This window comes from Podarcis erhardii, assembly GCF_964252035.2.
Source record: "Podarcis erhardii genome assembly, chromosome: 1".
Taxonomy (NCBI): domain Eukaryota; kingdom Metazoa; phylum Chordata; class Lepidosauria; order Squamata; family Lacertidae; genus Podarcis; species Podarcis erhardii.
Window position 1 is genome coordinate 31,246,911 of NC_138497.1, and position 23,380 is coordinate 31,270,290.

The 23,380-nt window shown below is 42.1% G+C and overlaps 1 protein-coding gene across 1 annotated transcript in view; it reads right to left on the reverse strand.

Moving 5' to 3' along the window:
- IFT43 (intraflagellar transport 43) overlaps positions 1-23,380 on the reverse strand; it is a 47,006-nt gene that overhangs the window by 15,790 nt on the left and 7,836 nt on the right. The window contains exons 3-5 of the mRNA XM_081866551.1: positions 18,239-18,309; positions 5,046-5,081; positions 4,610-4,656 (exon numbers count right to left, since the gene is read on the reverse strand). Coding sequence (XP_081722677.1) covers positions 4,610-4,656; positions 5,046-5,081; positions 18,239-18,309 — 154 coding nt within the window. The remainder of the gene's footprint in view (positions 1-4,609; positions 4,657-5,045; positions 5,082-18,238; positions 18,310-23,380) is intronic.

Below are 23,380 nucleotides of genomic sequence, written 5' to 3' on the forward strand. Positions count from 1 at the left end.
CCTCAGGTTACATACGCTTCAGGTTACAGACTCCGCTAACCCAGAAATAGTGCTTCAGGTTAAGAACTTTGCTTCAGGATGAGAACAGAAATCATGCTCCGGCAGCGCGGCGGCAGCAGGAGGCCCCATTAGCTAAAGTGGTGCGTCAGGTTAAGAACAGTTTCAGGTTAAGAACGGACCTCCGGAATGAATTAAGTAGGTAACCAGAGGTACCACTGTATTTAATAAATTTGTATCTTGGTTTTCAAGACAAGTCTTCTCAATGTGGGTTACAGCCACTATCTATTCCCTTTGATCAACCTTAGGTCAAGGAAGGTAGCACCTCTCTTTGTCAGTGTCCTCACTGCTTACCTCTCCAGTGACACCCTTTGATCTCTAACTACTCTTTAATGCTATTACAAGCCCATCCTGCTGTCCGAACTACAGCCCTCGCTAAACAGAATGCCGTGTTTAGAACAGTGTGGGCCAAAGCTTTGGTGGCAATCCAAAGTCATGCACATGCCCTAGTAGAAATTCGTGGCTTGCCAAATTCAAAGGTGCAAAAATAATTGTCACCTGACCTGATTGTTCCTTAGTCCATCCATTTTGTCCCTTGCTCACTTCCCATCTTAATTTCACCAGTGCTCGTTGTTCTTCCTACACAGTTCTTTCCAATGCCCCGCAGCTCTATACCTCAGAATCTTAACTCTACCAAAAGTCTCATTGCTTAGCCAAACTGCCCTGCTCCCCTCCAAAGCTTCGACTCTGTTATTTGCAAAGAACTCTCATAGTTTACGACTCAAGGGCTCCTATCCGCCTTGAGATCTCAATTTTTAAGATTAGTGAAAGGAGCTATAATATTTGACTGTGTATTTTTAAGGACTGATTCAGCTTTTAGTGGCCTGTTCTGAGCTCTGCTGTAAACCAGACCCAAATCCCAAACTTGCTACTTATTAGTAAGGCCTTGTTTTCCCCCCTTATGTAGGTCTACAGAGCTGCCTGAGCTTAGAAGAAGCACCTAGCTCTGGGAAGGAAACGCTCAACAGATAGCACTTTTCAAATTCACCTAACAGCCTGGCATCTTCCATCTCATCCAGCTCTATTACTGTGCTGAGCTCAGCCACTTCTGCCTATTTTCCCTGTTGACACGGATAGAAAATTGAGCAATTACCCTTAAATGCCTCTCTCTCAATTCACCCAGATTGCTACATACACAATATTAAGCCCCCAATTGCCCCTGGCCAAAAGTGGTTCAACCAGGCCTGTCCTTTAGGAATTAAACAATTTTTGTTGCTTGCAAGAGTTTATTATTCCTAAGGTTGTCACTATATTAAATCCTATTAAAGCAGACTTCCCATGGTGCAGTAAGCCACAGACCACCTCTTCGAGTCTCAGAGCAAGAGGACCTGGATAGAAACAAGGGAAAAGTAGCAGAGGTATGCTGCCTACTGACTTAGAACACATTGCTTAGGTACGTTCATACTTACACACACGCCTGAGCACACAAAGAAGCAAAGTATTGACTAGATCAGTCAGTAGAGCATGAGATTCTTAATCTCAGGGTCGTGGGTTCAAGCCCCACATTGGGCAACAAATTCCTGCATTGCAGGAAGTTGGACTAGATGACCCTCATGGTCCCTTCCAACTCTACAATTTGATGCTTCTATGAAGACTGTTTGCCTTCAATTTTTCATGTGCGCAGACCTCCCTAGTGAATCCCAGTATCTGGGACAGAATTTGTATTTCTGAGAATCTTTGATTTTTAAGAAAGTTAGTTTCTAGTTTCCATGACTATGGAAGCACATTAGAAAATGCATTAGTAAATTCTGCAGAAGTGGAAATAACAGGTTAAGAATATGGCATGTAAGTCAGTTTAATTTGTATGAACAATCTTATATTGTTCCAAACTCTGAATCTTGATATTCTTGGCCCAGTATTTTATTACTAAAAATAAGTGCTGAAAAATATTTATGTGCCACTAGAAGTATGCTGTGCTCTCTGAACACAGAAAATATCCATAGAATAGAATCATAGAATCATAGAGTTGGAAGAGACCACAAGGGCCATCGAGTCCAACCCCCTGCCAAGCAGGAAACACCATCAGAGCACTCCTGACATATGGTTGTCAAGCCTCTGCTTAAAGACCTCCAAAGAAGGAGACTCCACCACACTCCTTGGCAGCAAATTCCACTGTCGAACAGCTCTTACTGTCAGGAAGTTCTTCCTAATGTTTAGGTGGAATCTTTTTTCTTGTAGTTTGGAACCATTGCTCCGTGTCCGCTTCTCTGGAGCAGCAGAAAACAACCTTTCTCCCTCCTCTATGTGACATCCTTTTATATATTTGAACATGGCTATCATATCACCCCTTAACCTCCTCTTCTCCAGGCTAAACATGCCCAGCTCCCTTAGCCGTTCCTCATAAGGCATCGTTTCCAGGCCTTTGACCATTTTGGTTGCCCTCCTCTGGACACGTTCCAGTTTGTCCGTGTCCTTCTTGAACTGTGGTGCCCAGAACTGGACACAGTACTCCAGGTGGGAGTAGACCCCAGACCCCAACCAAAGAGTTACATTCTTAGTGAAGAAGACAGGAAAGAATTATGCCACCCATGAAGTATACCTGCCTGTGTGGACCACCGGCTCCACTACAGGTATTGGCAGTTTCACTTCACTGGTTGTGTGAGCTGGTTCTTGCACCTCTCAAGTAACAAATGTCACCCCATTGTTTTGTTTGAGAATAAGCACATATTGATCAGTTCCTCATCCCGTATGTGAAATTCCCTTCTCTTTGTAGGCAAGATTGGGTGATTTTATTCTCGTGTTTGTGGACATTAACCCTGCAGGTCACTTCTCACATGGACTGAGATTTAGTCATTTCAAGTTAAACGTAGCACCTACTGGCAGAAAACATGTCCTCGCCTGCCAGGTTTCCTGCTGCCCTTGTAAATGTTTCCCTACACAAGCACCTTGAGCATTTCTCCACTTGTTTCTCTTGGCTGATAAAACTGTTCCTAGATGCTGGAAGCCCACAGCAAACCAGGCATAGCAGAAGCCCAGTCAGGAAGCTGTGGAAAACCACAGTTGCTATTAGAAGAAAAACAGCAGCAGGAACATTGCAGGGCTGCACCTGCCCATCCTTTGCAGGCAGGCAGGATGCCAAATGGGCCAGACTCTATTTCCAGAGGTATTTTTGTAAGACTTCTCAGTATTGTTCTTGAGGTGTGTGAAAGGCTTGCCTTGAGGAGGCAAACGCGGGTGTTCAACAGGCATAGGAACAGTAAGCGGTACAGATAAATGGGAAATATCCAAGTTCTAGAGACAATTTCTGCCTTATTCAATGCCAAAGCTAAACCCTTCAATTAATTCCCTTTTCCTGCCCCTAGACTCTGATGCTACTGGTCTCCATCACATTTTCTCCAGTTCTGCAGCAAAGGCACATTTCCTGTAGCTGCTTCCTGTCTTCAACATTCTGGATACTTTTAGGTGGGTATTTACTCTGGAACAAATATGCTTTATTCGCTCACTTTTTAGGTGGCAACCAAAAGCCTTCATTAGCCGAAGGTGAATCTGATGCTGGGGTTCAGTGATTCTGAAGCATTTGGTCTGGGTGAAAAAGTATTAATTTCACATATACACTCATCATGTCCTGAATCGGTGGGGACTGGCCAGGAGGGGAGCATGCTGTTGCTCTCAGATCCTATTTTGCAGCTTCCCATAGGCATCTGGTTGACCAAAGTGAGAACAGGATGCTGGACCAAACAGGCCCCTGGCCTGATCCAGCAGGCTCTTCTTATGTCCTTTTGTTTTCTACGCTGCAGTAAAATGTTTTGTGTTTTGCTGTACACTGCCTCTGCAGGTGCATTGGGAAGGAGGAGGATGCTGAATGATCTCTTCCCCTCCCACACAGTTCCACAAATGGAACATGCCTGCACATACACAAAAAGCACTAAGGCCCTGGTAGCACAGAAAGTCACTTGCTATGCCTCTTGCGCCTTATAGTAGAAGAAATACCCTTTATCTTACACATATATCTTAAATTCACTTGATACCTCTGCTAGGGGAGATTCTATTCATCTTAATCTTAACTGAAAAGACTTCTGGAACACAAATGTAGGCACCTCAGAGCTACCCCAAACAAGCTATTTATTGAGCATTCATCCTGGTTTGGTTGCAAGGTGTTTATACACCTTCCTTTTAATCATCTGCTTGTTCCACACTTTTCAATAGCCTATAATTTTTCTAAGCACAAAAAGTCCATATATATTTTGAACATGGATTTGTTACACAAGGAGTAGGCTTCTTTTCTCCAGCTCCCGAGGGTTGGACATGAACCAATGGATTCAAGCTACAAGAAAGTTAAGATTCCTGCATTGCTTTCTATGGAAGCCGCCCAGAGTGGCTGGGGAGGCCCAGCCAGATGGGCGGGGTATAAATAATAAATTATTATTATTATTATTATTATTATTATTATTATTATTATTATTATTACCCTCGGGGTCCCTTCCAATTCAATGATTCTATGATTCTAAGGGTAACAAGGCCCTTTAATCCACTTCATTTGTGCGAACCTAATTTTTCTGCTGATCTCCTAAAATCCTATTTAAAAAATTCAGTTAGGAATGCAGGCCCTTACCTTCTTCTTCATCCTCTGCCTCTAAACTCTGCTGTCTCAGGCGATGGCTAGAAGAAACCAGAGACAGAAGACAATCTTAGAGGCATAACTATAAAACGATATCTACTGAAGTCCTATTTCACTCCACTGTCTTCTGTGCACAACTACCTCCGAAGAAAAACAGAATAGGGCAAGGTGATTTGAGGGAATGGAAGAGAAGGGGGAAATCGTGAAAATTCCCTCGCAAAAGTGTTCCATTGCAAAAGTGTTGACTAGAGAAAAAAAGAGTTTTCTGAAAGTGGCGGGGCAGAATTGGATGCAGCCCCCTGTGAATGATGAGGGAGGCAATCTTGGTGTCTGTTCTACTGCCACAGACAGAAAATAAAAAACAAAGATGTCACATTTGGCTGATTCTGTTGATGCAGAAATGTGGTGGATGGTGAAGCAAGAAACTTACTCTTCCACTTCTTGTTCTGTGGGTCTCTTTTTTGACCTGAAAGACAAGAAAAGGCCATTGCTGAAAGGAGTATAGGAATATTTGCAAGGAAGCAGCAGTAGAGAAATGGACTTTCAGCAACTCTTTTGAAATCTCTCCTAAGGAAAAGTTTATTTCAATGTAATCCTGGTAAAAGATGATAATGATGATGATGATGATCGTCATCATCGTAATACTAATAATTTATTATTTCTACCTGCCCGTCTGCCTGGGTTTCCCCAGCCACTCTGGGTGGCTTTCAACAGAACAAAAACTTCAATGTAATCCTGGTAAAAGATGATAATGATGATGATGATGATCGTCATCATCATAATACTAATAATTTATTATTTCTACCTGCCCGTCTGGCTGGGTTTCCCCAGCCACTCTGGGTGGCTTTCAACAGAACAAAAACTTCAAACATTAAAAACTTCCCTAAACAGGGCTGCCTTCAGATGTTTTCTAGAAGTCGGATAGTTGGTATTTTAGTTGATGAGGGCATCTAGATATAACTCAGGATGCTCATAAAACGTAAACGGAAGCCTGTCAACTAAAGTAGTGCCCTCTGTGCAGCAAGTTTTAAAAAGCAAGGGGGAACGTGTGGAACTTCCTCCACTTCTAAGGCCCAACAAGGCCTTTCATGTGATGAAGCAGCAGCAACAGCAGTGGTGGCTACCAAATTGGATGAGTTTAAAAGAGGATTAAACAAACTCATGGAGCATAAGGTGATCAGTAACTACTAGCCGCGATGACTGTCTTCTATCTCCACTGTCAGAGGCAGCATAGTTGTGAATACCAGTTTGTGGAACTACCAGAGGGGAGAGTGCTCTTGTATTCAAATCTTGCTTGTGGGCTTCCCGTAGCTATTTGGTTGGCCACTGTGAAAACACAATGCTGGACTAGATGGGCCTTTAGTGTGATCCAGCAGAACTCTTCTTAAGTTCTTAAGAAACAGCAGATGCACAAATGACTCATGCAGCCTTCTTTCACACTTGTGTCAAATGCAAACTTGCACATTTCCCCAGCAGGGAAAATGTGTTGCACTTTGCACTAAAGGGATGTAGAGAGGTTGTACAAGTCACACTTCACATCTAGACGTTGCTGTTCTCCTGTAACATCAGAAAGCTGCTCTTTTTAAAAAAGCAATGTCCTTTATATGCGTGGGGGGAGTGCTAAGTAATGGAAGGCAGTCATTGAGAATGTTCTGAGATACAGTATTCTAAAATTTAGATATTGAAAACATAAATAGATGGAGTGAGTGGGTTAAAACTCAAATCAAATGATGGGCTGCTGAACAAAAAGGAATTAACCATTGTACAAGGAGTGTCACAACAAAATTGCGGCAAAACAGGGTTCTCTGTTGCCCATAAAACTGCCCCTGAACACTAGCCCAAAGCAACAGCAAATTTAAAAGCATAGAATCTGCAATCCTTATAGGAAGATTATGCCAGACTAGTGACAGGTACAAACACTTGGGAGAGGAGGCTCTCCCGGCTGTCCCTAGTTCATAAACAAAGAATTTGCTATTTAACCTAGCTGCCTTACATGGCCCTGGAAAAGGCTGGACCAGACGCCTTGTGGTTCAGGCAAAATCTGGCTGAATTACCCAGAGTTCATCATCGTAATAATGTGAAGTTGGAAGGAGAAGGCAGGGCGACAAGGGGCGGGGGAGATGGCAGGCTGCTCTTTCGCTCGTTCTCCACCCCAGCAAGCCCAGAACTAATTCAGATCCGATTAGGGATGCTTGTTCAATATTCAAAATGTAAAACATGGAGGTTGCTGAACCAGCACTTTGAAAAGTTAATTAAATGCCAGGTTTCTTTTTAGCAGATACTCCATCACTTACTGATTGCTTTGACTATTTCACAGGATGAAGTTTTTTAACTCTGTGTACTGGGAAATACTCTTTTCTCATTTCCTAGAGTGGGGGCACAGCATGACCAAGAACAAAACAGGGCTTTCCTTTACATGTTCTGCCCGCAAGGAAGGAATGCCACCAAAAAATCAAGAGGCAGTACTTTAAAGGGCTTGGAAATACCTGTCTCCTTAGCTTTTATAGAATCAGGCACTGTCTCTAAGTGGCAAATGTTATCAAATGTGGCCGCAACTGCCACTATTTCTTGTTAATGTGAGATAGTATGGCACAGGATTCATTTTCTTACACCGCAGAGCTTCTAACTAGGGTGGCCATGTGTTCTGCTTTACGGAAAACAGTTATTGGTGTGGAGGGCTGTCAAAGGACAGTCATCTGTTCAAAGGCATCCTCTGATGGGCTTTCTAGTCCAGGTCTAGTTTAAAGATGAAGGACCATAAGAAGGAAGATCATGAGGGGCCTTGAAGTTGTCCCTCAACTAGAACCTAGAGAGAAGAGTGAGCAGACACAGAGTCCACCTGGCCACAGTCTTTTCTAGTACGGTGAGATTATTTTACTTCAGTTTAAATTATAGTGATTATTTCTAAATTTCCATCTATAGGTCTAAATTAGCGTGTATTAGAATGTTATAATGTTCTGAACTTTGTAATCTGGCCTGAGATTGTTTATGATGAAGGGCAGAACACAAACCCTGTCAATAAATAAATGAAAAATCAAAACGAACAGTTTACAGTGTCATGTGTTAGTCACTATGTGAACACACAAGAGAACCACCCGGCAGAATGCTGATGGTAGAATGTCGGGTTTGAACACAGGGAACCCCAGTTCAAAGGTCTTTTCAGAAATAAAGCCCAGCTTTTGAAAAGGATCTCTCAGCCTAACCTATCTCAGGAGGTAAACAATCGGGAACAGGGATGACCTAACCTGAGGCTTTGGGATAGGGGAGGGAAGCAACATGGATGAATACAACACCTGGTTCTGTCAAGCCTGTCAAAGGATATACTTTTCAAATAGGAATAGCTTCTCTAAACACATTCATGTACACCACTGATGCTTCCCCTCTTCTCTTTCCCCCTAAGCTACACACCAGATTTTGGGCAAGGAGGCAATTCTCCTCCATAAGTGCCAGTGTCTCAGAGGTTAAGTGCTGAAGGGTGAAAGGCAGCACTAATGTAGACATCATCTCTGCTAAAATGTTTCTCTCCTATTTAATGGAATACTGTGGAGATTTAATGGAGATAAAATAGCCAGGTTCCAAGAAGAGCAAGGATGTTATATTCATGCACGATGACAATGTTCAGTGGTTAATTAGACACCGTTAACCTGTTTTAACAGGGGACATAAGTGGGACAAATGTGGGCAAATGCCCTTGATGTTTTGTAATATCCGTAGCTCAACGCCGGCCCTAGTTATTCTTCCTTGCGGTGGTACAGTATAGTACATACAGCTGAGCACCAGGAGGTCAGCCTATTGTACAGGCATGCAACATAAAATGAATAAATTGCATATGAGTGGTGAAGCTGGTAAAGAACAGGGAAATAACATAAGCTGCTCTGATAATATATTGGATATGGGAGCGTGTAGTCGAAGAGTGATTGGAGACCATCTATGAGACAAGTTTTCCAGAAAATTCCGAATTACACATTTGTAAGTTGCATAAGTAGTTTGCATCGAAAACTTTTCAGTTTGCATCGGGGAATTTTCTGATGCCCCCGATGAGTGATCTAATTTTAGAATGTTTTACTTGTATTTGGTAAAAAAAAAAGGTAAAAACTTTGAAACAGTTAATCTTGCAATCCATTCTTTGTTACAAATGAATTTATGAAATGGATTTTTTTCCACAGAAAAATAAAATGCAGGGAAATTTCCCATGCCACATCACAGGGCAATATATGAAACAGAATGATTAGGCAGAGAAATCTATGATTAGGCAGAGAAATCTGAACACACTGAAGGAAATCACCTTCATCTTCCTGAAACCTACTCCTTTACCAGCCATTACTACTTGCAAGTATTATGTTCAGAATATACACTTCTGAGAAAATACCTGCTGACACTAACAGTTCTCTCTAAAAAAAGAAGGTAAACAATATCATGCTGGAACCTTGTTTTCTTTGCAGAAGTAAGTTCATCCTGTCACCCTTAACTGGATGTGGTCAAAAAACAAAGTCTGGGTAAAACAAGACACAATCAGGCAGCATATTTGCTTCAGAGAGAGAGGCAAAACAAGGTGAATGACCCATGAGATTATAACTCAGGTGAGCAACACATGAATAGCTCTGAGGTTTGGTAAAAGCAAAAGGTGCATTAGGAAAATGGAATGAGTTGAGTGTTTGCACAGCAGTCAATTCTGCCTTCCTCTTTCCTACCAGACCTGTATTCTTTAGACTGGGAGGCCATACTATCGTCTGACTCTGTCACAGCCCCCAGTCCACTTTGGTTAACCCTTAATGCTCAATTTATCCATAGAGGAGTACAATAAGTATTGATGGGGCCGAACTTGGTAGAACAGAGACTGCCAAGGCTGCAACTGCATTGGAGTTTGTGCATATTTCTTTGCAAAGTTTGCCCCCTTCTGACTAAACTTACAACAGCATTTCCATTTAATTCCCTGACCAGCACTTCTCTGCTTTAAATTCCTCACAGCTTTGCTCCCCCCACGTGAAAAAAGAAGAAGACTGTGGCTATACATATGGTGTAACATGCAGTTCGTCCCCCCGCCCCCAGGCAGAAAAAGACAAAGAGATCTCATGTTTTCTGGACTTTCATTCAATCATCCCCGCCCAGTGTTCAACTGCCCATTCAGTTAAAAGACTCCCCGCAATAATTATATCTGTCTGTCTTCTGTTCAACTTCATGAGCAGCTGAGCCATTATGCCTCTGCATTCAAGAAATGATCTTGATCTCCAAAAAAATTACTTTCAGCAATAATTCTGGAAACCACAGTTGACTGTCCTGAACCCTGCGACAAGCAGTGTTGTACTCAAAGAGTCATGTTACTTTGAAAACTCCAAAAACAGAAGGCTAATGTAGACACACAGGAAGTACAGTGCCTAGTTTTTTTTTCCACTTCTGGAGAGTGACATACACAGGCAGAGCGACCCAGTAGTGCTAGTTGTGAGGGATGGGGATTGACAGAGCTCTGCAGGGAGCCAAGGACTGGAATATCAAAAGATGCTGTAGGTCCAGATGCAGAAGCTCTGTCATCACAGCTGAAGGGGATGTTTCAGCATGGCAGTGAACATACTTCCTAGCCTGTCTATGCCATTTCTCTTTTATGAATGACCCGCAAAACGAAAGCCCCTTGAAGACGCCCTCTTGCTAGAAGAACAGAAGGGAAAGGAAAGTACTGATGTTCACAGACATTTTATTCTTGAAGAGCGGATTCATCAAAGGGAAAACAGAGCAATTTGTTAGGTTCGTAGCATTCAAAATCTCTCCGCTTCCAAACAAAGCTGCTGAAAACATGGGGAGCTTTTGCAGATTGCCACTGGCTCAAGGGACGGAGAAAGGACAGAATTTTACTTCTTGCGTAAACAGGAATGCAGCACTTTGCAAGGCCAAGTTTTCAGTCCTTATGATATGGTCTTGTGGACTGAATCTGCCAGAGACTCAAACTTCAGAATCAGAACAGAATTTCCATTAGCTAAGAGCAGCAGCTACTACTGCTTGTACCTGGGTTATAGTTTTTACCTCCAATACATAGCTGCTAAAAACTATAAATCTGTGGTCAATGTAAAGTGAACTATTCTCCTTTTTTGTACAGACTACTCCAGTTAGGGGAGAAAAGTGATTTTAGTGCAGTGCTGAAGACCCAGCTGCAACTTGCCTAAATGACATGGAGTTGTCTATAACGTGTATGTTTTAGTAGGGTTACCATGAATTTTCTCCAATGTTGATTTTGGAGGTAAAACAGCAGTTTGAGTGGAATAGTCTTTTCCCTATAAGATACTTCGAATGTGTGAATATTCACTTTTTTAAAAAAATCCTACTTTACTGGATTTTACACAGACTCTGAAAACATTTATTATTTCAAAACTGCTTCTTCATATATGGTGCTGTATTGTTTTAACTTGTTGTTTTAATGCTCTAATGTCGTAATGTTTTGGTTTTATATTGTGTTATTAATATAGTGTATGTTATAGTTTTGGTGAAAGCTTTATTTTGTCTTGAAAGGCAACACATACATTAAAAAATCGTCATCCTCATCATCATATTGAGGACTATTGTTTTCTATGCTTGCTTCTGCTCTCTCAACCCCACCCTAGGATCACATGGTGAGCAGGAGGAAGTGGATTTGATTATGTGCCTGCATCACGAACACAACTGAATGCTGGAAACGTGTTTCCTGGATTAACCACAGTGGTGACCCTAGCCAATCAAGATTATATAGCAAGCAGGATCTTGTCGCTATGCTACCTAGCCAAGAGATTTGACTACAGGATATCAATGAGAGTGAGATCAAGTGAGAGCAAGATGAAATAATTTCCCCGCGCTAGAATTGCCAAGGGTATTTGTGAAAATCTGGGGGAAATTTCAGCTCCGTCCTTATTAGCACCAGCATGGTGTGCACTTCAGCCATATTCCACCCAGCAAAATCTCTGATCCCGGGAATGGTTGTGCTAGTATATATATCACTTCCAGGGTCCTTTGTCAGAGGGCAGCGACAGCAGCAAATTTCAAAGAAGTACAAAGCAGCCAACTTTCTGACGTTTGCAACTTTATTCTTTTTCACAAAGGAGATTTATGATGAAAGAAAAAAATATTCACATTATAAACAAAATGATAATAAGTGGCATAGCAGCCTCCAACATTAGCATTTTTACTTGATATAATTCAGATCCCAGCTCTCTCAGTATTAAGCTATACATCAGATTAAAGCTCATAAAAAATTATACCACTCACCTATGAATGTAACATCCCTGATAGATCAGACCAAAGACTTATGTAGTCAAGCATCTTGTTCTCCCAATGGCCAACCCAATGTTCTGGGAAACCCACAAGCAAGCCCTACCTATGTGCCAAAGCCCTCCCTTTCAGCACTCTCTTGCTCATGTTCTCCAGCAACTGGTATTCAGAGGTATCCTGCCTCTTATACTGGAAATAACAAACAGCCATTGGTAGCCTTATCTCCATTAACTTCTTTTAAAGCCACATAATTTGGCTATCATCACTGCATCTTGTAAAGAATTAACAGCATTACAGTTTACTGCATGAAGCATTTCCATTTGTCCCAAATGTGGTGCCTTTGGGCACCATAATGTCCTTAGTCACCTGCAAAGGCCTTGTGCCCTTACTAATTGTATTTTATTTTTCTAACAGAGAGTTTTTCTGACTTTGGCATGGTGGGTTGTTTGCTTTTTTTGCCTGTGTTTTCTTTGGGGTTTTTGGAGGTGGTTCTGAGCATTGCCCGTTTTTCTTCTCTGAAATGCCTCTTTTTTGGTGTTAATGTGTCTCCAGGCCCCAAAGGCTGGGAATACCTTGTCCACCCAGAATCTTCCACCATTCAGCATCATTGGATCATTGAGAGAGGGAAGGGAAACCTCTCTTTATCTTTTTTCTGAACCATGCATTGTTTTATACACCTCGATCATGTCCTCTCTTTTTCATCTTTTTCCAAAGCTAAAGAGCCCCCAAAGTAACCTTCTGTCATACTCCATACACTTTATCAGGTTGGTTGCCATTTTCGGCACCTTTTCCAGCTTTACTTACTCTACTTAGAAAACAATGTCTCAAAATGATCAGGTCTTATAAGAAAAAAGCAGAGTAACAAAACCCTACCACCTTTTTGTAAAAACCCTGCTCTTCCAGCTTTTCTGGATAAAAAGTAGAAAAGCAACAACCAATTGTGATTACCCACACACCTCTAGGATTAACAGAACAAATAAACCCAGAGAACAGAACACTAAATTGACCCTACAGCCACCTTTGTACAGGTAGCAGATCCTTAAGGTAAGTCTTCTGCCTCCCCCTTTGCCTTTGCTGTTTTGCTGGGTGTCGACATAAGAATTGGCTGTGAAAAGGCAAGGAGAGAACCACCCTTCAGCAATGACACGGAAGGAGAAGAGGACAGGAGCCAGTTAGCATTCCTGGAACATCCACTCTATAAAAAGAAGAAAAAAAATCCAAACCCACACGGTGTAGCTCTCCCGCCATCTTGATGCCCTTGATGCGTGCTGATGGCATGGAGGCGGCTGGCACCAGAACAGCCCAAGAGAAGGAACGAGAGGCCAATGGAGATTTATGTGAGGAGAGTGAGATGGACAAGGTAAAATTGTCAGGAGGAGTTGTTAGAAAGTAAAATATATTGTGACAATTCCACTCCTGCCGTTCATCAATAAACTGACAGATCATTTAGTGTCAATTAGGTGTGATAGATGGACAAGTCCCCATGATCCCGGGCCAAAATTAATGGCTGGGAGGGAGAGGGTGATTGAAAATGACGGCTGACATTGAGAAGAAAGTCCTGAAGGTCCCCAAGGGGCCATTACTTGCCTCATTCCCTTGCAGATCAATGCAGGGACAAACCCAAAATCAGACACTTCGAGACAAAACTTAATCAGACTTCCTTTCCTTCCTTCCAAGTTCTGCTCGCTCACTCTGCTTCCTGTGCCCCCCGCCTCTCCCGGCCCCTGAGCAAGGACATCAACAGGTGGAAGCGTCTAGGGAAAGGCTTTCATCTAAAGGTAGTTAAGATTCAGGAGCCATGGCAGTGCCACCAGCAAGCCCCCTTCTTAGACTATGGGCTGATTCAAACATCCAAAGGGGACATTTATTGGCGCCCTCCCATTTAAAATGTTGACTGGAGAAACCTCTCTATGAACCGGGAAGTATGTAGGTGTCAGTAGCCGGGGGGGGGGGGGAATGCCATTGTAATAGTGGAAGTGGCTCCTACAGGATGCTAGCCATGAACAGCATAATTCTCTTAAATTTTAATGTCTCAATGGTTCAATTTGATTTGTGATAATACAGTTACATTTTATTTTTTATCTCATTTTGTCTAATTTTAAGAAAATGTATTGAAATTTGCCATATTGGTTTTTTATTTTTATGTCAACCACATTATTATATTAAGCAGTACATTTTTAAAATAAATAAAGTATATGGCGATATATCTCTGCATAACCCCCTCTATTGAATATTTACTGGGGTGGCCAAAAATAAACATCCAATTTGCAACCCCGACTTTTGCTAGCATGAGAGGAGTTACTCTTGAGATTTTATCAATTCTTAGAGTCACTATGTACAAAGAAAATATGATGGCATTATTAATAATTTGAATTCAGAGCCCAACTTGTTCTGAAGACGTGGGATGGGAAACTATAAAAATTAGATCATCAATGGGAAATATCCTATTAAAATCAAATTAATTTCCATCTGTGATTAACAGATTTTCACATCTCTAGAGTCCTCAAATTAAGGATTCAATCGCCAGTTTGGTTTCCAGTTCTGAGGTGCTAAGCCTCAGGTGCTTAAATGCTTGTAGACTTCCCAGCCTCAACCACTTACTGCTAGCTCAGAACCCAAAGCTGCCCCTGAGAGATGTCTCTTTTACTTCAGAGCTTTCCAAAGAAACTTCACCTCCCTCTAACCATCTGCAGAGTGAACTCTCAAAACACTTCTGAATTACAGATGCTCTTGAGGTACAATCTGGAAGTTTTCATATGGAAAATTGCACCCCCAAAAAGATATCGTACGGCTGGAAAATGTTCAGAAAAGAGCAAGCCAGATGAGCAAGGGAGTGGGGCAGCTCCCCTATGAGGAAAGGTCGCAGCATTTGGGACTTTTTCCATTTAGAGAAAAGGTGAGCAAGAGGTAACATGAAATAATTTCAAAGAACTATACATCGCATGGAGAAAGTGGATAGAGAGAAAAAACTCTCCCTCTCCACTAGAACTCGTGGACATCCAGAAAAGCTGAATGCTGAAAGATTCAGGACAGACAAAAGAAAGCGCTTTTTCATGAAGCGCATAATTCAACTATGGAGGCAGTGATGGCCACTAATCCAGAATGGCTTTAAGAGAGGCTTTGACATATGAACGGAGGATAAGTTTGTCAATGGCTAGTAGCCACAAAGCAGGCTGTGTTCTGCCTCCACAGTTGCAGGCAGTATGCTTCTGAATACCAATTTTTGGAAACCACAGGAGATGAAACTGTTCTTGTGCTCCAGTCTTGCTTGCGGGTGTCCTATAGGCATCTGTAAGATGAAGATGTTGGACTAAATCAGCCGTTGGCCTGATCCACCAGGCTCTTACGTTTTTAACTACATAATCATCTTGCCTACATTATTCAGGAAAGAAAAACATTCATCCCTTATAGAAACATTTCTTTCTAGCCTCACCCCCGCCACGCACCCCACCTTAGATCTTGAATGTAAATCAAAACACATCAAATTTCTCCCCAAGGTTTGATGCCCCTGTTCTATGCATTCAGGCACCCATTACAGAGAAGTTATTTTCCTGTGCTTTTAGCTGATTCCTCTTTAATTGTTTTGCTCTGTTCTAGTTGCTAGGTAAAGGTAAAGGGACCCCTGACCATTAAGTCCAGTCGTGGCTGACTCTGGGGTTGCGGCGCTCATCTCGCTTTATTGGCCGAGGGAGCCGGCGTACAGCTTCCGGGTCATGTGGCCAGCATGACTAAGCCGTTTCTGGCGAACCAGAGCAGCGCACGGAAAAGCCGTTTACCTTCCCACTGGAGCGGTACCTATTTATCTACTTGCACTCTGACGTGCTTCCGAACTGCTAGGTTGGCAGGAGGAGGGACCGAGCAACGGGAGCTCACCCCGTCGCGGGGATTCGAACTGCTGACCTTCTGATTGGCAAGTCCTAGGCTCAGTGGTTTAACCCACAGCGCCACCTGTGTCCTTTAGTTGCTAGGTACTGCACTACAATTTTCAAGTTCTGCACATTTTAATGGTGAGTTTTATTTACTGTATTGTTTTTATCAATTTATATTGTGATTATATCACAGTCAGCCATTTGGAGCCTATTTTGAGGAAAGAAAGCAGGATAACAACAACATCTTTAGTACTCAATTTAGTACAGGCAAGTTTCAGGCCCCCAAATGAGGTAATTAAGCTTCTATCCTATATATACTTGCATGTGTCAGTAGACAAGCACAGGATTGCAATGTCAATCTAATTATTCATGCTAGTTGTCAATCCCACCCTCCTCCTTTTTTGTTCACTGTGCTTTCTGTGCTGATGGGGCTGGAAAATATATCATATCATATCATATCCCTGTGAAATTCCTTTTCACTCTTTCCAATACTGCTTGTCTGGACGAATCGTTTAGAATTCTGCATCAGTGTGTTTTTGTATAAAAATTGAATTGCAACAGCAATAACAACAATAATAGCACTTTATTCAAAGTGCTTCGCATACATTATGTTACTGTAATCATTCTTACACATATGTAAGTTGGTAAATATTAGTATCCCAATTTTGTTGATGGGAAGTGGCTTATCTAGGTGAGTTTATGATAAGAGGCAATATTTCAACTTACTGCAGATTTTCCAACTGCAGCTCAGACTCTTAGGCACTACTCTACATTAACTCTGCTTAGAAACAGTAGTTTGCATATTATTTTAAGTGTTCACAATGAAGTAAAATATGTCCTTTATTTAGGCTCAGCTGTTTAGGGCGCTTTGAGAAGACTGACGGGTGCAGGCAGGGACTTCCATGAAATGCCCTTCATGATGCTCTTGTACTCCTCTGGTCCCAATTCCCCAGCTATAATACAGCAATATAGAGACCTAGCCACTATCTCTCCTAGGAGAGACATAATTAAGACTACAGCAAGTAAGTGGTTGTATTGATATCTCCCACCAATATATTTTTACTTTAAGACAAAGACAACATAATATGTTTCATGTATGGAAACAAAAAGAAATCAGGAATTTATGCTTAATATCGGTTGGGGTTTTTTGTTTTGTTTTGTTTTGTTTTGTTTTGTTTTGTTTTAAACAAGATCAGAGAAAGGAAGAGATACTACAGACTCCATAAAGGAGATCTCTAGAAACTACTGTGTTTTTAGAAAGATGTCGTGGTGAGTCTCTCACCGCCGTCCTCCCTTCATTCCATTGTAATTTCTTAACGGGAGTACTCTTTGTCAGGCGCCTGATGATCTCTTCAGCAAGCACATGCTCTTTTCCCCTTGTGTCTTATAAATATAATGCATGAGCTAACATAACGGGCCATTTACTGTAAGTCTGTTTATCAAAAGGTAATGATGTCACGAAGCGCCTCTGTGTCCATCAGCTTTCAGAACAGAATTGGAGTGCCCTCTGCTGGTTGGAGATTGTCTTTGCCGCAGAAATAATATATATTAGGACTTCAGCTAACTGTATTTTGAGAAGAGTGGGTGAACTACATAGAGGGCAACTAGAGCACAATTTCTTGTTCGCTTTGCTGTTCATACATGCTTTGAATTGCTCCTCTTGTTCTGTGCAAGAATTTGCCCTAATCACTAGTTTCAGTCCTCACCCACCTTTCTTGCACTCTGAGTGAATGGGGCTACAGGCAAAATGTATTAACACACCTATGTAACCTTTTTTTTGCTCTCAATCTGAATTTCAGGATATTAGTATTATATGTTTATTTATACCCTGCCTTTCACCCTGATGGGACTCAAGGCAGTCATACTATACATAGAAACAGGAATAGCTAAAAACGTAGAAAAAACCACAATTAAAAAAACAATTATATATATTGTTTAAAACATACAAATCATTACAATAAATATAGCACAGCAGGGCACAAGATTAAACAAAACAAAACAAATATTGGTGTTAATTGTGGGGGGGGGAGCATATAACCTGAGTTATATGCACTTCATAGTTTCTTTAAAACTTGGTATGTGGAGGGGGGGGGGTTAACAGAAAACTAACCAACTATTCATCTAGTAAGAAATAAAATTAGCATTAGCATACTCAAACTTAAGCATTAAGTTTGGGCAGTCTTTGAAAAGGAAGAGTGATAAAATAAATAATAAAATTAACAAAAATTTGTTATTTTATTCCTTTTGGTATACCAAAGCTGCTGAAGATGCTCGTGAATTCATCTCTGCCAGCTTTGTTGCACTAACCAGAAGGAAAACGGGCTGGGGCAAGTTTGAAGGGCATCTCCTCTGCAGTCACTGATGTCAGAGGAAATGGAATTTAACAGCCTAAGGAAATGCATCTAGCAGGGTGTAAAGACCTAAGGAGCAACAACCAGGAAGATAGCTGCTATTCTAGGAAACTGCCCCAGTGACCACAACAGCACACTTTGAATCATTGTTGAATTAAACAAAACTGCACTCACTTGGAAGCGCTGACGCCAACTGAGCCATACCATACTTTTTGCCGCATTTTTTCTGGTTTAGCTGGTGAATGCTTACAGTAGGCAGCAAGCAATATGAGGGAGAAACAGGAAAGAAAACCTAGGTTATTATTTTATTATATAATAATAATTTGCATCCTGCCCTTCTGTCGTACAAATAGAACCTCCAGGATGGCTTTACAATCATAACAAAATCAACCTCAAACAAACTCAAAATAATAATAGTAATTTAAGCAAATAATGCAGACAATATAAACGGTACAAGTTCAGCAAACATTTATACAATAATGGCAAACATAACTGCTTAAATGTGTGGAAGTGGGATTTCCCTTGGGATTAGGTTTTGAAAAATGAGGCAACCCTAGCCAAATCCACAGCAGACACATTTACAACAATATTTACAAAACAAATTTCTCATTCCAAATTCTGATGTGGCATATCACAGAAAATCTGTATATAAAGTTCCCTCTAAGAACTTGCATAATATCCTAGTCTCTTCTTCACTGAGAAATTGTTCTACTTGTTCAAAAACCTTCAACATCTGTTTGGCAAGCCCACCTCATAACCTGAAAAGAGCTGGTGTAGGGCAGTGACTAAGAAACCAATCCATCCCTGGTGTACCTACGGCAAACACTCTCTCTCTCTCTCTCTCTCTCTCTCTCTCTCTCTCTCTCTCTCTCCCTTCCATCTGAAATATATACAAGGTGAAAAAATGAAATGTACCACCAGAGATGGAGGATTCCAGTTTTGAAGGTTCTTTCACATTCCCCCACGATAAGAAAACTAGCACATGTTCTAGCCAGACTGTTCTCATTTTCTATTTGAAGTTGTTTTTAAAAAAAAAAAAAAATGTAAGGGAGCATTCAAAATTACATTGCCCTTGTGCAATCTAAACAGACACAATCCATTCTACCTGGCCTCAGCCCAACCAATTCCAGTTGCCACATCTCAAAAAGGATGCCATAACGCTGGGGAAAGTATACGAAAGTGCAACCACAGTGATAAGTCATTGAATCGTTTTTTCCTATTAGGAAAGGTTTTAAAGCATAGTGGAAAAGTCTACTATGGGGGAAATCATGTGACAGAGTTTTATAAAGTTATAGTGTGGAATAGTGTGGAGACAATGGTTAGATTCCCCCCCCCTCCAAATCCTAGAATTTGGGATCACATAATAAAATTAGCTTGGGAGGCAGTGGAAGGCAGGAGTGCCTGGCGTGCTCTGGTCCATGGGGTCATGAAGAGTTGGACACGACTAAACAACAATAACAATAAAATTAGCTGGCAATAGTTCAGCCTGGCAAAAGAAAGTGGAATTTGTGGTACTTAAATATTCAAAACATATGATAATAGAATCAAAATTATACAGCTGGAAGGGACTATGAGGGTAATCTAGTCCAACCTTCTGCAATGAATGAATCTTTTGCCCAATGTGGAGCTCAAACCCTAGAATCATAGAATCATAGAGTTGGGAGAGACCACAAGGGCCATCGAGTCCAACCCCCTGCCAAGCAGGAAACACCATCAGAGCACTCCTGACATATGGTTGTCAAGCCTCTGCTTAAAGACCTCCAAAGAAGGAGACTCCACCACACTCCTTGGCAGCAAATTCCACTGTCAAACAGCTCTTACTGTCAGGAAGTTGTTCCTAATGTTTAGGTGGAATCTTCTTTCTTGTAGTTTGGAACCATTGCTCCGTGTCCGCTTCTCTGGAGCAGCAGAAAACAACCTTTCTCCCTCCTCTATGTGACATCCTTTTATATATTTGAACATGGCTATCATATCACCCCTTAACCTCCTCTTCTCCAGGCTAAACATGCCCAGCTCCCTTAGCCGTTCCTCATAAGGCATCGTTTCCAGGCCTTTGACCATTTTGGTTGCCCTCCTCTGGACACGTTCCAGTTTGTCAGTGTCCTTCTTGAACTGTGGTGCCCTGAGATTAAGAGTCTCATACTCGAGGCTTTTTCCAGCCAGAACTCATCGGAACTGAGTACTGGCACCTCTTTTGTGTGTTCTGGCACCTCTGTAGCATTGCGATGTCCTTCCCCTAAAAAACTTTGGTTCTGGCACATCTTTTTCTATATAAAAAAGCCCTGCTTGTGTCCTATCAACTGAGCTATCCTAGAGGATGGACTGCTAGGTTTGTGGCCTCCTGGTGTACTTCCCATCTGGCTAGCCATTCTTAGAATCAGGATACTGACCAACATGGGCCATTGATCAGATCCAGTAGGACTCTTCTTATTTTCTTAACAATTGATCCCCCAGCTGTAGCGCACAGTGGTGCACTCCTGCAAGGATTACCACATGTTGTTACTACATGTTTGAGCTGACTATCAGGAACTCTAACAACATTTGCAGAGGTGTAAAGTCTTCAGGTCACTTCAGCTTTTTCATTGCTAAAGTGGGGGTGTGGGGAGAGAACATTCTAGATCCCTCCAGAAAGTAGCAAGAGAATAGAATAGATCCTGAGGGTCTCTCAAAAGCCATTGCGACCTTCACTCTGGTGGAAAGGCTCAGCATCTTCTACAGGTGAGGGGGGAAATTGTTTCGTGATGTAAAGTTTGTGACTGTGGGAAATAGACAATACATGTCATTGGGGTCCGTTGCCTCCTGGAAGAAGGGGGCACGACCCAACATAGCTCCCTAAGAGGAGCAGAAATAGTAACTCTCCAAAAATAAACAGGGAGAAGGAATGAGCCGAGAGCTGCAGTTTCAAATACCAGCTTTCTTCAGCAAAGGGGGCACGGAAGGGCAGAGGGACAAACGGATAACTTGGAACGCAGGAAACAACTTCCTTATATGGGCTCATCCGCAAGCGACAGAGCTCAGTCGACTGGAATGACTGTGTCACAAAATGTGAAGCCTTCAGGGGCTGCAGTGAATGGAGTTTTCTGATCTTTAAATGATTCCTCCAGATTCTTAAGATGCCAAAACCAAGAGGCTGTAGTGCCAAAAAAGGAGCATTTCAAACTGGGATGTTTCAGGAAAACATACCACATATGGATGTACATGCACACATACACAAAGAGCCTACACATAGTTTGTCACCCTACCAAAATATACCACCAAAATATACACAGGACCTTCTCATGGAATCACATTCATTTGTTTTATATGCAAGCACTGTAACCTATTTATTGTAAAAAAAAAAAACCACAAAAAACCCTTTTACATGGAGGTTTCTAATAATATTATTTGTCCGCTGCCCATAAGTAAATTGCACACATGTACGTCACAGTACAAGCCATCCTCAGGCACCACGGCTATCCTGCTGCTCCATCTCACTGAAAAGAGTACTAACAATCCTTTCTAAAATGGAAATAGGAAGCTCAGATGGCTATAAGTGCAACCCTTTCCAAAGCCCAGTACTTAAGGCAATCCTTCAGCAGCACACACACCAGATTCTATCTTATTCCTCACACAGCCACCATGAAAACTACCTCCCAAGTGTTCCTTGAGGTGTGGGGAACAACTCTCATCAGCTCCAGCAAACATGGCCAATGGCCAGGGATTATGGAAGCTGTAGTTCAGCAACATCCAGAGGGCCAGTGATTCCCCACTACAGATGTCTCCCCACTTGTGTGCGATCAGCATGTGCGCTGCTGGTGACATGTGTGCTGTTTTCAGTGCTGAAAAGGGGGGTGGAATGGGGTGGGGCAGAGGCAGAACAGGGGAATCCCCACTCACATGAGTCCCGGTGACATGCACAGCAGCTGGGGACAGAGCCCTGCGTAAGTGGGGATTCCCCTGTATATTATTCATATTGTGAGACGGTTTCAGTGACAAAAAGAAAAGACAAAGGGAATGCAATGCAGTCAAACAGTTCAGGCCATTAGTTTTAGGGTGCCCACCAATTCCCATCAGAGGCCAGCAGGAAATGAGTTCCCATGAGTAGAAAGGTAGATGTAGTAGCCATCAGCAGAAAGGGGACAAGAGAAGTCAGGAGCATGAATGACAGTGTGCATGTGTCTTGTATACATGCATGCAGAGAAAAGAAAGGGGGGAATTTGTAACTAGTAGTAGTAGTAGTAGTAATAATAATATTTCATTTCTATATGGCAAACTCATAAAAATATATCTATGCAGTGTACAGAATTCAAACTAAAACCAATTTTAGACTGAATAGCTGTCTCCCCATGTCACATAGTGTCAGGGAACTGCCATCAGTACTGGAGGGGGGGCGCAAAAGCCAGAGGGATTCCAGAGAGCGTCCAGGGATTGGGAGGAGCAGCCCATCTTCTGGGGAAGAGAATCAGCGTAGCACCAGTGGAGAAGGGGGGCAGGCGGGGGAAGTGGCGAGGCGGTCCCATGACTCCTTGCCTGGAACCAGCGGGGAGAGTAGGGGACCTCCGTTGCCCACGCCCTCCCTGCGCAGAAGGCTTTCGCGCAGAGAGGGTAGGCGTCAAAGAGCTTCTTTGCTGGAAGAAGTTTAAGAAACGCCCACTCACGGATTCTGCCAACGATTGAGTCAGCCACAGGTGAGTGGCTGTCCGGACAGAAGAGGTTCACTTTGGCCGCCCAACCAGGTGTTTGCACCCAGCCAGGGAGATAGGCGCCTGCTTACGCACGAGCAACCCCTAAAACCATTACACATAACAATGAAGAAAGTTTAAAAAGGAGTTTGTCATATTTTAAGAAAGTGAATTCCACTAGGTAGCAGAAACCCCTTGCATGGCCCTAAGAAGCTCTTTGGATCCAAGCCATTAAGGGGATCATTGAAAATGATTCTTTTGTCTTCACACTAATTTTGTATGCTGGGTTTTAATACATTTTTAGGAATCTAGAATTATGCATTATGCACTCAAGTGCAAGCTTTCCAAGTGTAATAAGAATATTCTGACGGGTTTAATCTGGGAAACAAAAGTTGCAGTCTTATGGAACACTTACATTGGAAATAACTCCCATGGAATTCAGTGGGATTTACTTTTAAATAAACTTGACCAGGATCTGAAAATAATAATGGAGTGGTGAGAGAGGTGGAGGAATGAGGAGTGTACAGAACTTTGAAACTGTAAAATGGAAAGCCATTTGAAGAAAATGGTATAAGGAGGGTTGAAGGCACCAGGCAGGTCAATAAACAGCCCTTAGATCTTTGTCTAAGGTAATTTGGTGGGAGTAGTTTCAAAA